Genomic DNA, 15,707 nt, shown 5'->3' with positions numbered 1-15,707 from the left:
AGGTGGTGGCGCAACGGTTAGTTACACCGCTGTCTGTGACTTCTTACCGCTCACGCTAGGTCTAAATGCAATCTAAAAGCACCATGATACAGAGCAGGAGAAGCTGGGTGGATTGATGTATATTTTTGTGGTAAAAGATTTAGTTAAACTTTCAATTTTTACATTTACATCTGCAGTCCTGTGAAGTGCTATCGGTGCAGGGAGGAGGGGTTATCAGTGACTGACAGCTATCTCTCTATGTACAGTTGTGCTCACAATGCTATCCATCACTGATAACTCCTCCCTGTATCGATGCTGTTCACAGAAGGTAGAAAAAGCTGAGATATAAATGTATAAATTATAGGTTTTACTGAATCTTTTCTGAATATATATATCAATCTGCTCAGCTTTTCCTGCTCTACATCATGGTGCTGTCAGATTGCATTGCATCTAAAATGCTGATCTTAATAAATGTCCCCCTTTCATCTTACTTAAAGGGGTTCTGCAGTTTTTTAAACTGATGATCTATCCTCTGGATAGATCATCAGCATCTGATCGGCAGGGGTCCGACACCTGGGACCCCCCCCCCCCCCCCGATCAGCTGTTTGAGAAGGCAGCGGTGCTCCAGGAGCGCCACGGCCTTCTCACTGTTTACCGCAGGACCAGTGACGTCACGACTAGTATCAACTGGCCTGGGCTCCATTCAAGTGATGTGCCTTCTCAAGCAGCTGATCGGCGGGGGTCCCGGGTGTCGGACCCCCGCTGATCAGATGCTGATGATCTATCCAGAGGATAGATCATCAGTTTAAACAAACTGCAGAACCCCAAAAAATCACTGAAAAAACTAAGCATTATATATGGACAAAGTCCTCACTCTGATATGATAATATCTGAGACACATCTGAGCACATCTGAGCCCACCTACCAAGCGTCAAGGTGGTCTTAGGTCAGGCGGGTCCTACGCTAAACCTACCTAAGCCATTGGGCTTCTATGTTCAGGAGCGCAGACGCCGCACATATGGTTTGCTCCTAGTCACCTCCATGTGCATCAAGCAACCAATGGGAGGAGGAGGAAGCGCACCGATATGTACCACCTAATCAAGGCGCTCTATTGGATAGGAAGGGCAAAAGTGAACAAAGAAGTCCAATAGCTTAGGTAGGTTTAGCGTAGGACCCGCCTGACCTGAGACCACCTTGGCGCTTGGTGGTCTCAGGTGTTTGGTCAAAATATATTGGCTAAGTGTCTCAGATTTTATCATATCAGAGTGAGGACTTTGTCCATATATAATGCTTGCATCTACTTTACTAAGTGCATTATTATCTTATTTCTGTGATTTTCTTCAATAATATGGCCAGGGACATCTGCACATTTGTATATCATACCGTGCAGGATGTTTTTATCTTAGTTTTTTCTGTGATTTTTTTGTCTATGTAGTGTTTGCTTGAGGGAGTGGCACCTTCAAGTGTGAATGCGCACCTATTTCATCTTGGGAGTAGCATTCCTCTGCACTTTTGCCCTTCCTATCCAATAGAGCGCCTTGATTAGGTGGTACATATAGGTGTGCTTGCTCCTCCTCCCATTGGTTGCTTGATGCACATGGAGGTGACTAGGAGCAGCACACCATATGTGCGGCGTCAGCGCTCCTGAACATAGAAGCCCAATGGCTTAGGTAGGTTTAGCGTAGGACCCGCCTGACCTGAGACCACCTTGGCGCTTGGTAGGCGGGCTCAGATGTGTTTTGATCAAAATATATTGGCTAAGTGTCTCAGATATTATCATATCAGAGTGAGGACTTTGTCCATATATAATATTTGCATCTACTTTACTAAGTGCATTATTATCTTATTTCTGTGATTTTCTTCAATAAGCTGCAGAACCCCTTTAACACCAACTATCGATTGGCTTAGTTTTACAGAATGTCACATAACGGGCCATGCCCCCTTTACCGCAAAGCTATTCCTCCTTGTCGACAAAGAAGAAACTTTAAACCTAGAAGGACAACATTACAATTTATACCAAAATCTAGGTGCACTTACATTAGTAAATATGGGTCTATGTACCAAATCACACTAACTCCTCTTTTGTAGAAGCAACACATGATAAATCTGCCCTACTTTCATTTATGTAAGACTGGATTACTGTACTGTGCTCTTACATCATCATCTTGGTAGCGATGCTCCTCACACTGTGGGTAGCAGATTCCTTCTTTAAAGCTGCTGCCTCTGTCACAAGTCTTGCATCCTTGCACGGAAGAGTCTGTATAAAAGATAATATCACGTATGTGGGTTATACTGTGCATAATCTTCCCATTATTACAAATTAATACTAATAAACAGGGAACTCAATAATCAATACAGCTATATACAACCATACTATAATATACAACTTGTCATGTATAACCATTAATGGGTGAAGAATTGATGTTCTCAGTTCCCATATGACAGGTTTATGCTTCTTTGTATGTCTTTTGTTGCATATATTTCAGCCACAGAAAACAGTAGGATCAATTGCCATGACTCTTTTAGCTGAATATTTTTTTTCCGATTAATTTCATAGAAAATTGTATACAAGTTATGGGGCTACATAGCAATTTTGGCGACAACACCTATCACATAACCAATGATTGCTGTGTAGCAGTGCAGCCATTAATCTGAATGTGGTTGGATTATGACTTGCAAGTTGCTGTGACCTCGAGCCCAGAGTTGAAAAACAAAAAAAAACAGAGCTGCGTTGCGATGAGTGTCATGGCCAGGACTGGGTGTATCTCAAGCATTATAGAAAGCATTATAGAGGGAGTTTAAAGTGGCAGCGCACGGCGAGAGGCAGCCGGACTAAAAGTACTGCATGTCGTACTTTTAGTCCAGCTGCCTCTCGCCGCGCGCTGCCGTGCTGCCATGGGAACTACGCCCTCACCCCCATTATAGTTCCATGAGTTCAGCTCATGCAAAATAGGAGCAAAACCGAAAGTGTTGCGTTTATATTTTTGTTCAGTGTAGCATTCATGAGAGGATATTCATTTCTTGTGGTTCATCATGTGTGGCATTAGTAAATTATCTTATGTGCCATTTGTGCTCTCCTGGGGTACCAAGCTCCCAAAATACCCATGGCCACCTAAATCTCTTAAAATTTGATGCACACTGTAATTTTGTCAAGGTTTTTGGTATGAATCTATGATTGTTTGTACAATGCTTTGTGCAATAATACCTGGCCAAATGAGTGCAGGACGGACCTGCACAGATAAGGTCACATGACCTGAATCACAGGGCAGTAGGAGAGTATGTTGCTATGTGTCTGTATTTACGGGGGCAATGCAAAGGTTGAAAGAAGCCGAAAAAAAGGGTTATTCAACCCCAATAATGACCCCCCTAATGCCTGTACCCCTCACATAGGTTGTACTTGCCCTGCTCCACGGACCCGTGTCGCTCCTAATCCGCATGCGGCTGCATCTCCTCGTCCCGCAGATCAAAACATCCAGCGACTGGGGGATACAGCCAATAGCAGGTTGCGATGTGTACAAGCCTCCCTAGCGTCACCTTCGATGCAATGTGGGTCCGGGGAGCGGGGTAAGTGTAACCTACAGTGCTGCCCACAATTATTCATACCCCTGGCAAATTTTGACTTAAAGTTACTTTTATTCAACCAGCAAGTAATTTTTTGACGGGAAATGACATAGGTGTCTCCCAAAAGATAATAAGACGATGTACAAGAGGCATTATTGTGGGAAAAAAACATTTCTCAGCTTTTTTTTACATTTGAGCAAAACGTGTTCAGTCCAAAATTATTCATACCCTTCTCAATAATCAATAGAAAAGCCTTTATTGGCTATTACAGCAATCAAACGCTTCCTATAATTGCAGACCAGCTTTTTGAATGTCTCCACAGGTATTTTTGCCCATTCATCTTTAGCAATGAGCTCCAAATCTTTCAGGTTGGAGGGTCTTCTTGCCATCACCCTGATCTTTAGCTCCCTCCACAGATTCTCAAGTGGATTCAAGTTTGGACTCTGGCTGGGCCACTCCAAAACGTTAATGTTGTTGTCTGCTAACCATTTCTTCACCACTTTTGCTGTGTGTTTTGGATCATTGTCATGCTGAAATGTCCACTGGTGCCCAAAGCCAAGTTTCTCTGCAGACTGCCTGATGTTGTCGTTGAGAATCCTCATGTATTGCTCTTTTTTCATGGTGCCATTTACTGTGATTAGGTTCCCTGGTCCATTGGCTGAAAAACACCCCCAAAGCATTAGGTTCCCACCACCATGTTTGACAGTGGGGATGGTGTTCTTTGGGTTGAAGGCTTCTCCTTTTTTATGCCAAATGAAGGAAAAATCATTGTGACCAAAAAATTTAATTTTTGTTTCATCTGACCAGAACACAGACCACCAGAAGTCTTCTTCTTTCTCCAGATGAGCTTTTGCAAAGGCCAAGCGAGCTTTTGTGGGCCTTATCTGGAGAAGTGGAACCCAGCAGTGTGCAGTGTCCGTTGGATTGTCTGCCTTGAGACATTGCCACCAGCAGAGCCCAGATTCACCAGGATGGCCTGGGTGGTGATCCTTGGATCTCTAACTAGCCTCCCGGCCAGCAGAGCTGTCACTTTTGGCTTCCGACAACGTCCTCTGAGATTTTCCACAGTGCGGAACAACTGTATTTTTTGCTCAAATATAAATAAAAGCTTAGAAATGGTTTTTTTCCACAATAATGCCTCTTGTACATCGTCTTGTTATCTTTTGGGAGACACCCATGTCATTTTCTGTCAAAAAATTACTTGCTGGTTGAATAAAAGTAACTAAGTCAAAATTTGCCAGGGGTATGAATAATTATGGGCAGCACTGTATATGAGGAGCCCGGGGGTCATTATAGGGGTTGGATAACCCCTTTAAAGAGGAACTGCCAATAAGACTATACTGACATGTCTGTTTTAGTAAATACTTGTATTCCCAAAAAAAATTATTTAGAAAGTATCTATCTCCCAACATTACAGACATAATAGCAGCAGGAGATCCTTACCATTGCAGGTTCTACAGCTTGGATGGCACTTCCTACACTTGTTCCCATGCAGATAAAATCTCTCTGGGCACTCACTAACACAATGGGTGGTACCCTCCACCTGGAAAGTGCCTGAAGGACATTCTAGACAAGCATCCAATCCAGGACCAGAACAGAGCTGACAGTGAGGGTCACATTTATCACACTGGTTATTTCTTTTATAATATCTGTTGACACAAAGAAAGTTACAATTGAACAATAAGTCTTCCAAAAAGATGGATTTAAAAAACACAAAAAACAGTTGCACTATGCAGCATAATGGTGAACGTTGCAGAATTATTGTGTGCAAAGAGTGTCATTATCTTGGAAGTGGGTGTGTTCTGCAGCATTCATATAAAACAGTATAACCAATCACCATGTTTTACTAAATTAGTGTACACACCAGTAATTAGTTTCTTGGAAGTCTTCACAACAGCACCTATGAGAGATTGCCCCGCCTCTGTAACGGACAGGAAAAACACATCCAGAGAAATAAAAATAAAAAACTCCCACTCCCTTAGTGATTTTCCAAGAACCAAGCTCAAGTAACATCACAAAAAATACATTTTACTTCTAATCAATCCACCAAAAGAACCCCATAGAAACAGGAATGAAATGATAATGTAGGGAGGGAAATTACAGGTGCTGTTGTGGGGACTTCGAAGAAACCAAATACCGGTAAGTGTAATTACACTTTTCCCTCAGCCGTCTCCACAACACCATCTAAGAGAACTGACAAAGATGTATCAGGGAGGGACCACAACCTGGGGGACTGAGCGTCCAAAGTCACAGTCAAACTTCTTTCTGCACAGATATGTAAGCGTCTACTGTGAGTTGTCTTATCCATCTAGCTACTGAGCTTTTTGCTGCTTTGTTTCTCTATTTCAACCAGCAAATTGCACAAACAAATTATTGCCCTTTCTTCACGTCTTAGTAATTTGAATGTACTGAAGTACTGCTCGTCTTATGTCTAATTTATGCATTTCTCTTTCCTTAGGCCTTTTTTACACGAGCGTGACAGATTGGCTCCGGATGCCATCAGAGTGCATTCAGTGAAACTCGCACCATTTTGCAAGCAAGTTCAGTCAGTTTTGTCTGCGATTGCGTTCAGTTGTTCAGTTTTTTCCACGTGGGTGCAATGCGTTTTGATGCGCGTGATAAAAAACTGAAGGTTTACAAACAACATCTCCTAGCAACCATCAGTGAAAAACGCATTGCATACACACTTGCTTGCGGATGCAATGCGTTTTTCACTGAAGCCCCATTCATTTCTATGGGGCCAGGGCTGCGTGAAAAACGCAGAATATAGAACATGCTGTGTTTTTCACACAATGCAGAACTGATGTGTGAAAAAAAACGGTCATGTACACAGACCCATTGAAATGAATGGGTCAGGATTCAGTGCGGGTGCTGTGCATTCACATCACGCTTTGCACCCGCACGGAAAACTCACTCGTGTGAAAGGGACCTTATTCTTTGGATTGAAGTAAAAGGATTGTATGATATACTAAGATCTGTGAAAAAATGAATTCACCTTAGGCATGAACGAAGGATACAATTTAAAAATAAATTTATCTTTAAAGTCCTAAGAAAATGGAAATTAAATAGACAACTCTTGAAGTTAACCAACTCTACGAGCTGATGAGACAGCCACAAGAAACATAGTCTTAAGGGTGAGTACTGTTATAGATAAATCCTCAATTGATTTGAAAGGCTGACAAGTTAAAGTTTTAAGAACCCAGTTCAGGCTCCAAAGAGGGATTCAATTCTTAATTGTAGGTCTCAATCTATCTGCTGCTCTAAAAAATCTAGCCACCATACTATTGTCTGTTAGTTTAGTATTATAAAGGAAACTTAGCGCTGACACCTGAACTCTAAAGAGTATATAAGACTGTCAGACATTTTACTGGATGATTGGTAATGAGTGTTCCTATGAACGCTCGTTAGCAGTCTAACACTGCCTCTAAATGCCCGATGAATGAGAAAACGCTCATAAATCGAGCATTCCAGATCTTTTAGCGTACTGAAAGATCTGGATTTGTCGGTGGCAGATTGTGCTGTCTAATAACGATCTGCCACCGGCACTCGTTATCTTGTGTTATATGGTAATTTTTCTTATGATTCCTAAAATTAGAATCTAACCAATTTTTGTGATGCTCCAAATTATAATGTTCCCTCCAGGTGTAAGAGTGTATGACCGGTGTGGGGTTTCGCTCTGGTAGACAGGATTAGCGGACGCAGTATAGAGGCAACAACAAGTTCTTTGGATCAAACAGTTCAGTGTTTTATTCACACTATAGGCAAGTGACAAAACAAGCAGTCATAATCAAACAAAAAGTCACCTTGTGGTGTTGGTGTTAATTCACACTATGCGGCAATTCTGCCTCAAAGAGTCCTTGCTGATAGCAGCACCAACCTGTTTTCACGCCAAACAGGCAGCAAGCCTTCATCCAGACACAAGGCTCCCAGATCCCAACACAGAGACCTCGCTTCTGAGCCCAGCTGCCTATTTAAGGATAGCCAGGTGCCACCTAAACCCGGACCGGCACTTAAAATCCAGTCCGGTATTTGACCTCACCTGGCTGTAAATCAGCCCAGCAGCACATGCTGGGAGGAAAATACCTGCCTTGCCAGACAAAACCTCTCACTGTGTCACACCGGTCATCAAAAAAAAAAAAAAAACACACATAGACAGGACATGTGCAATACCTCTTCTGGCCTCCCTCTGCCCTGGGTGTTTACGTCTTACAACAGGGATTTCAAATGAAACAATGAGATTATTCCAACTGTGGTAACCAGAACCTATGTGTCTCCATAGTATACAGTCAGGTCCATAAATATTGGGACATCGACACAATTCTACCATTTTTGGCTCTATACACCACCACAATGGATTTGAAATGAAACGAACAAGATGTGCTTTAACTGCAGACTGTCAGCTTTAATTTGAGGGTATTTACATCCAAATCAGGTGAATGGTAAAGGAATTACAACAGTTTGTATATGTGCCTCCCATTTGCTAAGGGACCAAAAGTAATGGGACTGAATAATAATCATAAATCAAACTTTCACTTTTTAATACTTGGTTGCAAATCCTTTGCAGTCAATTACAGCCTGAAGTCTGGAACGCATAGACATCACCAGACGCTGGGTTTCATCTCTGGTGATGCTCTGCCCGGCCTCTACTGCAACTGTCTTCAGTTCCTGCTTGTTCTTGGGGCATTTTCCCTTCAGTTTTGTCTTCAGCAAGTGAAATGCATGCTCAATCGGATTCAGGTCAGGTGATTGACTTGGCCATTGCATAACATTCCACTTCTTTCCCTTAAAAAACTCTTTGGTTGCTTTTGCAGTATGCTTTGGGTCATTGTCCATCTGCACTGTGAAGCGCCGTCCAATACGTTCTGAAGCATTTGGCTGAATATGAGCAGATAATATTGCCCGAAACACTTCAGAATTCATCCTGCTGCTTTTGTCAGCAGTCACATCATCAATAAATACAAGAGAACCAGTTCCATTGGCAGCCATACATGCCCACGCCATGACACTACCACCACCATGCTTCACTGATGAGGTGGTATGCATAGGATCATGAGCAGTTCCTTTCCTTCTCCATACTCTTCTCTTCCCATCACTCTGGTACAAGTTGATCTTGGTCTCATCTGTTCATAGGATGTTGTTCCAGAACTGTGAAGGCTTTTTTAAATGTCGTTTGGTAAACTCTAATCTGGCCTTCCTGTTTTTGAGGCTCACCAATGGTTTACATCTTGTGGTGAACCCTCTGTATTCACTCTGGTGAAGTCTTCTCTTGATTGTTGACTTTGACACACAAACACCTACCTCCTGGAGAGTGTTCTTGATCTGGCCAACTGTTGTGAAGGGTGTTTTCTTCACCAGGGAAAGAATTCTTCAGTCATCCACCACAGTTGTTTTCCGTGGTCTTCCGGGTCTTTTGGTGTGGCTGAGCTCACCGATGCGTTCCTTCTTTTTAAGAATGTTCCAAACAGTTGTTTTGGCCACGCCTAATGTTTTTGCTATCTCTCTGATGGGTTTGTTTTGTTATTTCCGCCTAATGGTGGCTTGCTTCACTGATAGTGACAGCTCTTTGGATCTCATCTTGAGAGTTGACAGCAACAGATTCCAAATGCAAATAGCAGACTGGAAATGAACTCTGGACCTTTTATCTGCTCATTGTAATTGGGATAATAAGGGAATAACACACCTGGCCATGGAACAGCTGAGAAGCCAATTGTCCCATTACTTTTGGTCCCTTAACAAGTGGGAGGCACATATGTAAACTGTTGTAATTCCTTCATCGTTCACCTGATTTGGATGTAAATACCCTCAAATTAAAGCTGACAGTCTGCGGTTAAAGCACATCTTGTTCGTTTCATTTCAAATCCATTGTGGTGGTGTATAGAGCCAAAAATGTTACAATTGTGTTGATGTCCCAATATTTATGGACCTGACTGTAGCATCTGGAATCAATCAAGATAAGTCAGTGCATTTCTTTGTCTAGACAGATACAGTTGGTATCTATATACCGTTTATACCAGATACATGATAACTTTATTCTTTGAGTCAGTACGATTACAGCGATAATAAAAACCCCTTTTAAAAAAAATGGTTTTGGATCGCCTCATCCAAAGACCAATAACTTTTTCATTTTTCTTTCTATGGAGCTGTGTTAGAGCTTGAGTTTTTCAAAACAACTTGTAGTTTACATTAGTATAATTTTTGGTATATAACACTTTTTGATTGCTTTTTATTCCTTTATTTGGTGGCAAATTGTTTTTTGAATTTTTATCCAGTGCGGGATAACTCATGTGATAATTGTATAGTACAGATTGTTACAGACACCACATACCAAATGTGGAGGAGATTTTTTCTTACCAACTTATTTCATTGAAAGGCTTTTTTTCTTTTAACTTGTAGTGTTTTTAAAAAAAATAAAACTTAACTTCACTTTTATTTTTACATTGACAGGAGATCAATATAATACACTGTACTGTTTATGTAGTACAGTGTATTATACTGTCAGTAGCATACTGACAGGCATTAACAGGCCGTGTCCTTAGATGCCACGCTATTGACCACACAATTGGAAGGGTTAAACGACTTGGATCAGTACTTCTGCCAATCTGGGCCATTACAGCAGGAGCCATGGTCTCATGTGAAAGGCAAGCACCTGCTGTAGGGCAGATCGTTACGGATGCGGTAATGCCAAATATGTGGAGAATTTATTTTTACAACCTTCTCGATGTTACTGTGGATGTCTCCATCCATCGCCAATCATCTTACAGCTTCTTGGTGCTGTATGAGGCCTGCTTCTGGCCGCAGCATGCCACTGCGTGAGCATATCTCCCTGGCTTTCTCAGCCCCTTTTCCAAGGCAAGAGACTGCTGAGAGAGCCTCCAGGACAAAGACAGTCTGAGACAAAGGCCACATTCAAGGCTACTACTGAAAAAGTGTTTTTAAGCTGATTGTAGACGGTCATGTTGTTTGCAGTTAACACCGCTATTTATCTGCAAAACTGTGTAGCCATTAACAATCAATCTAAAAATTGTGCTGGTAAAACTACATGGCAGTCTGGTTTTCAGCCACACTGTGGACTCTCTGCGTGATCTCACTTTTTACAAGATATGCATAAATGCCACCTCTGGGATCCTCACTTAACGGGTGAATGGGAGTCCACCAATTTCCAGCTGCCACATTCTTCATATACTTCAGTGGACACATGACCACAAACAAACATAGCCACCTTTCCACTGATATGCGGAGGCCAAAAGATTACGAATGGGTGTGAAGTAATATTTGCATGTATCTCTACAGTTGAACCCAGAATGAATTTTACTAAAGGACCCTTGATAATCCAGTGCAACACTAATATTGGTGTCTTCTTATTTGGTAGAGGGGACATTGGACCCCTACTGCAACATGCTCTGTTGCACATCCTATAGTTATGCCCATGTCTGCTATAGAATTACAGTAAGTGGCTCACTGCTGCCAGCTACCATTCTCAATAAACCCTTTGCCTACAATCTAAAGGACTTGAAATGCTCTCATTTGCTGGCTTGGAAGCACAAGCTTTCTAATTCACTGCTATAAATACCAGCATAAATACAGTAGCTGGTGCATAATGTTCTTTGATTTCCAGTCCATCACGAAGACCGTACAGATGGTGGGTATGTTATCTTCCTCTTTAGTATACTATTTTTCTGGCCTTTAGCTAAAGTAAATAAGCAATTATTCCGTGGCTGTCCACCATGTTTACTAGTGTTGATCGAGTACCATAGTGCTCGGGTGCTCGGGCCGAACACATCATGATATTCGGGTGCTCGACCGAGCACCCGAGTATAATGGAAGTCAATTGGAAAACCCAAGCATTAAACCAGGTACCCCCTGCTCTGAAGAGGGGAGGGTGCCTGGTTCATAAGAAAATGTCAGAAATTGTTGGTAACACCACCGAAATGGTTCTGTAACAGAATGGGGAGGAATTATGGATGCATCTTGGACTCACTGGTTGCTGCTGGGAACTATGTTGTCCGAATAGTACGCCACTTTTACATAATGACAATAATACAAAAAAAACAAGGGGAAAAAAATCGATTTTAGAGGAAACATTTATAGAAAACATTCTTTCCTGAATATTTACTTGTATATAAAGTGCAAGTGCTGCCAAAAATTACAAGGAACCGGCACTCCGATACACCCTTAGTTACACATAAAGGAGGGCATCATACACACCCTTTAAAAATTATGATTTATGGCCTGCTGGTGACCCTCAAAAACATTAGGAGCAAGGGCCTGCTGATCTGACCATCTAAAACATTATGGGCGGTGACCTGCTGCCGCTTTGGTGACTCTAGTTAACCTGGGTCCGATGGCACATCCCCGTGACGGCGACGATCCATTCGGATGTCTGGCCTATCAACTTTCGATGTAATTGTCAGCTCAAAACCATTGTAATCTATGGGTAACGGGGAATCAGTGTTTGATTCCGGAGATTGAGTCTGAGAAACTGCTACCACATTCAAGGAAGGCAATCACACAGTCCCGACTCGTGGAGGTAGGGAGGATAAATAACAATACAGGACTCTTAAGATGCCCTGTTATTGGAATGAGCAATAAAAATTACAAGGAATGTCACTGCTGTATTTTGGATGAGGAAACGTTATACAGGAGAGGCCCTGCTGCTGCTTTGCTGACTCTAGATAACTTCTTCCTGATCGCACGTCCCCGTGACATCCACGATCCATTTTGATATCTTCCCTAACAACTTTCGATGTTCTTTTATGCGCCTAACATGGTGACCACCGGTAACGGGGAATCATTGTTCGATTTCGGAGAGGGAGACTGATAAACGGCTACGGCTACTACTTCAAAGCAAGGTAGCATGAGTTGCGGGCCTGCAGGTGAGCTGACCCTGTAAAAGATTTGAGTTGCGGGCCTGCACGTGAGCTGACCCTGTAAAAGATTTTAGGTGCGGGCCTACTGGTGAGCTGACCCTCTAAAACATTATATGAGAGTGCCTGCGGGTGAGCTGACCCTGTAAAACATTATATGCGAGGGCCTGCAGCTGAGCTGACCCTTTAAAAGATTTTGGGTGCGGGCCTGCATGCGCGCTGACCCAGTAAAAGATTTGAGTTATGGGCCTGCAGGTAAGCTGGCCCAGAGCTTTGCCGCACAGTGGGGGCGCTGTGTGGCTACTGGGTCCCGTTGCCTGCTGATGCAGTGAGGGGGCGCTGGTGGTCGCCGCACAGTGCCGCGCCAAAGTTAGAGTAGGTAACCACTTGAAGAGGCAACCTTGTTGTGGTAAGTGGGCCTATGCTCTTTGATCAAACTGTATACCAATGCCTCCTTTTAGTGCATAGCATACGGTTATATTTATTATAAATTATTTATTATCCTGAAAAACAGTTGTCATATCAAAAGCATAGCATTGAGGATGTGCGATCTAGATTCACTCTCACATGCTATATGACCAGTAAAAGATTTTAGGTGCGGGCCTGCATGTGAGCTGGCCCAGTAAGAGATTTGAGTTGCGGGCCTGCAGGTGAGCTGACCCTTTAAAAGATTTTAGGTGCGGGCCTGCATGTGAGCTGACCGAGTAAAAGATTAGAGTTGCGAGCCTGCAGCTGAGCTGACCCTCTAAAAGATTAGAGTTGCGGGCCTGCTAGTGAGCTGACCCCCTAAAAAAAACTAAAAAATGATATGCGAGGGCCTGCTGGTGAGCTGACCATTTTATAAATTGTGTGGACGAGGGCCTGCTGCCAAGCTGACCATTTAAAAAGTAGGGTGGACGAGGGCCTGCTGCCGAGCTGACCATCTTAAAAATTTTGTGGATGAGGGCTTGCTGCCAAGCTGACCATTTAAAAAAATTTGTGGGCGAGAACCACAGCTCAGTCTGGTCCCTTATCCCCTGCCACAGCTTTGCGGCAGTGTGCTGTTTGTCACCTAAGCAAATAAGTTTCAGCACTGCCTGTTGCCGATTTCCCACTGCAGTGCTACGCTCCTTCCAACTACTGACCGATGGCTGACTGGTGCTGCAACATGATAATTCAGAGATGGAAGTGGAAGAGGAGGCGGAGGAGCAGAAGGGGGGGTTGCAGCCACTAACGTAGGTGGCGGCGGAAACGCTGATGGAAGCACCTTGGCATCGGTAGGTTGTAAAGCACTGAGGGGTCATTGAGGATGCTGACACGGTCTGCTATGTACTCCTTCACCATCTTCCAAAATGTTTCTCTCCTTGTGGCAGTAGACCACACATCAGGGTGAGGGTGCTGGCGGGGTGTCATGAAACTGTCATTTGGAGAAACAGGATTTGGAGAGTGTTGCCCTGCCTGCCTCTTTTGGAACTGCTGTGTGTTCCCCTTGTCTCCCCTCCTCGGTTGGCCAAGGAAGTACGGACTCTGCCGCCAGCATTGTAAGATGGGAAATTTTGGAGCAATTTTTCAAGGATCTTCTGGTGTTGCACTATTTTGCTTGTCCTCTCCACCAGAGAAATAAGAGATGAGAAGTTCTCTTTGCAGCGGGGGTGAACAACCAGTAATCCGTGTTGTTTAAAATGCGTATAACGCACGGGTTGCGGGAAAGGCAGCCTAACATGAAGTCAGCCATGTGTGCCAGAGTACCAACAGGCGAGACTTCGCTGTCGTCATCAGGAGGATCACTCCAAATCTCCTCATCCTCTTCTTCCTCTTCTGCCCACCCACGCAGAACAGATGGAATTAAACTTCCATGGGTACTACCCTCTGTAGCTGAGGCAACCGTCTCCTGCTCCTCCTCCTCTTCATTGTCCAATTCGCACTGAGAAGACGAACTGAGGGTGGTCTGTCTATCATCAACCTGTGTAATGTCTTCACCCATTTCCACCTCTTCCACATGCAAAGCGTCGTCCTTAATTGTGAGCAGCGAGCGTTTGAGAAGACACAGAAGTGGTATGGTGACGCTGATAATAGTGTTATCGCCGCTCACCATCTGTGTTCATTCCTCAAAGTTGCGTAAAACCTCACAGAGGTCAGATATTAATGCCCACTCCTCTCTTGTGAATAGCGGAAGCTGACTGGAAGGGCGACGACCATGTTGCAGCTGGTATTCCACAACTGCCCTCTGCTGCTCACAAAGCCTGGCCAACATGTGGAACGTGGATTTCCTGCGCGTGCTCACGTCACACAACAGCCAGTGAGCTGGCAATTTCAAGCGCTGCTGCAGCGTTGACAGACCGGCTGAAGGTGTCGGTGACTTGCGTAAATGTGCACACGCGTGGCGCACCTTCACCAGTAGCTCAGGCAAATTTGGGTATGTTTTTTGGAACCGCTGAACCACAAGGTTGAAAAAGTGGGCAAGGCATGGGATGTGTCTAATGTTGCCCAGCTCCAAAGCCGCCACCAAGTTACGGCCATTATCAGATACAATGATGCCTGGTTCTTAGTTGAGTGGCGAGAGCCACAGCTCAGTCTGGTCTCTTATCCCCTGCCACAGCTCTGTGGCAGTGAGCTGTTTGTCACCTAGGCAGAACAGCTTAAGCACTGCCTGTTGAAGCTTCCCCACTGCAGTGCAACACTGCTTACAGCTACCGACTGATGAATGACTGGTGCTGCACGCAGATAATTCGGAGGTGGAAGTGGAGGAGGAGGAGGCAGAGGAGGAGAAGTGGGGGTTGGAGCCATTAACTTAGGTGGTGGTGGAAACCCTGATGGAATTGTGGCCCGCAATCCTTGACGTCGATAGCACATGTGCCATACCAGGGTACGAGTCACTCCCGGCCTCCACAACATTCACCCAGTGTGCAGTCAGGGAAATGTAGCATCCCTGGCCGAAAGCACTTGTCCATGTGTCCGTGGTTAAGTGGACTTTCCCAGTAACTGCGTTGGTCAGGGCACGTGTGATGTTAAGGGACACATGTTGGTGTAAGGCTGGCACGGCACACCTTGAAAAATAGTGGCGGCTGGGGACTGCGTAATGAGGGAAGGCCACTGACATCAGGCTGCAGAAGGCCTCAGTGTCCACAAGCCTAAATGGCAACATATCCAGGGCCAGAAATGTGGAAAGCTGTGCATTTAGTGCTATGGCCTGTGGGTGGGTGGCTGGGTATTTGCGCTTGCGTTCAAATGCCTGGGGTAATGACATTTGGACACTGCACTGGGACAGGGAAGTAGATGTGGTCGCTGATGGGGCTTGCAAAGGTCCAGAAGCAAGGCGGGAGG

General features: G+C 44.1%; 1 protein-coding gene across 1 annotated transcript in view; it reads right to left on the bottom strand.

The window, feature by feature from the left end:
* LOC120985738 (proprotein convertase subtilisin/kexin type 5-like) overlaps positions 1-15,707 on the bottom strand; it is a 182,357-nt gene that overhangs the window by 14,764 nt on the left and 151,886 nt on the right. The window contains exons 13-14 of the mRNA XM_040413843.1: positions 4,984-5,189; positions 2,136-2,236 (exon numbers count right to left, since the gene is read on the bottom strand). Coding sequence (XP_040269777.1) covers positions 2,136-2,236; positions 4,984-5,189 — 307 coding nt within the window. The remainder of the gene's footprint in view (positions 1-2,135; positions 2,237-4,983; positions 5,190-15,707) is intronic.

The sequence above is a fragment of the Bufo bufo genome, chromosome 1 (assembly GCF_905171765.1).
Source record: "Bufo bufo chromosome 1, aBufBuf1.1, whole genome shotgun sequence".
Taxonomy (NCBI): Eukaryota; Metazoa; Chordata; class Amphibia; order Anura; family Bufonidae; genus Bufo; species Bufo bufo.
This window is presented reverse-complemented; position numbering and strand designations above follow the sequence as displayed.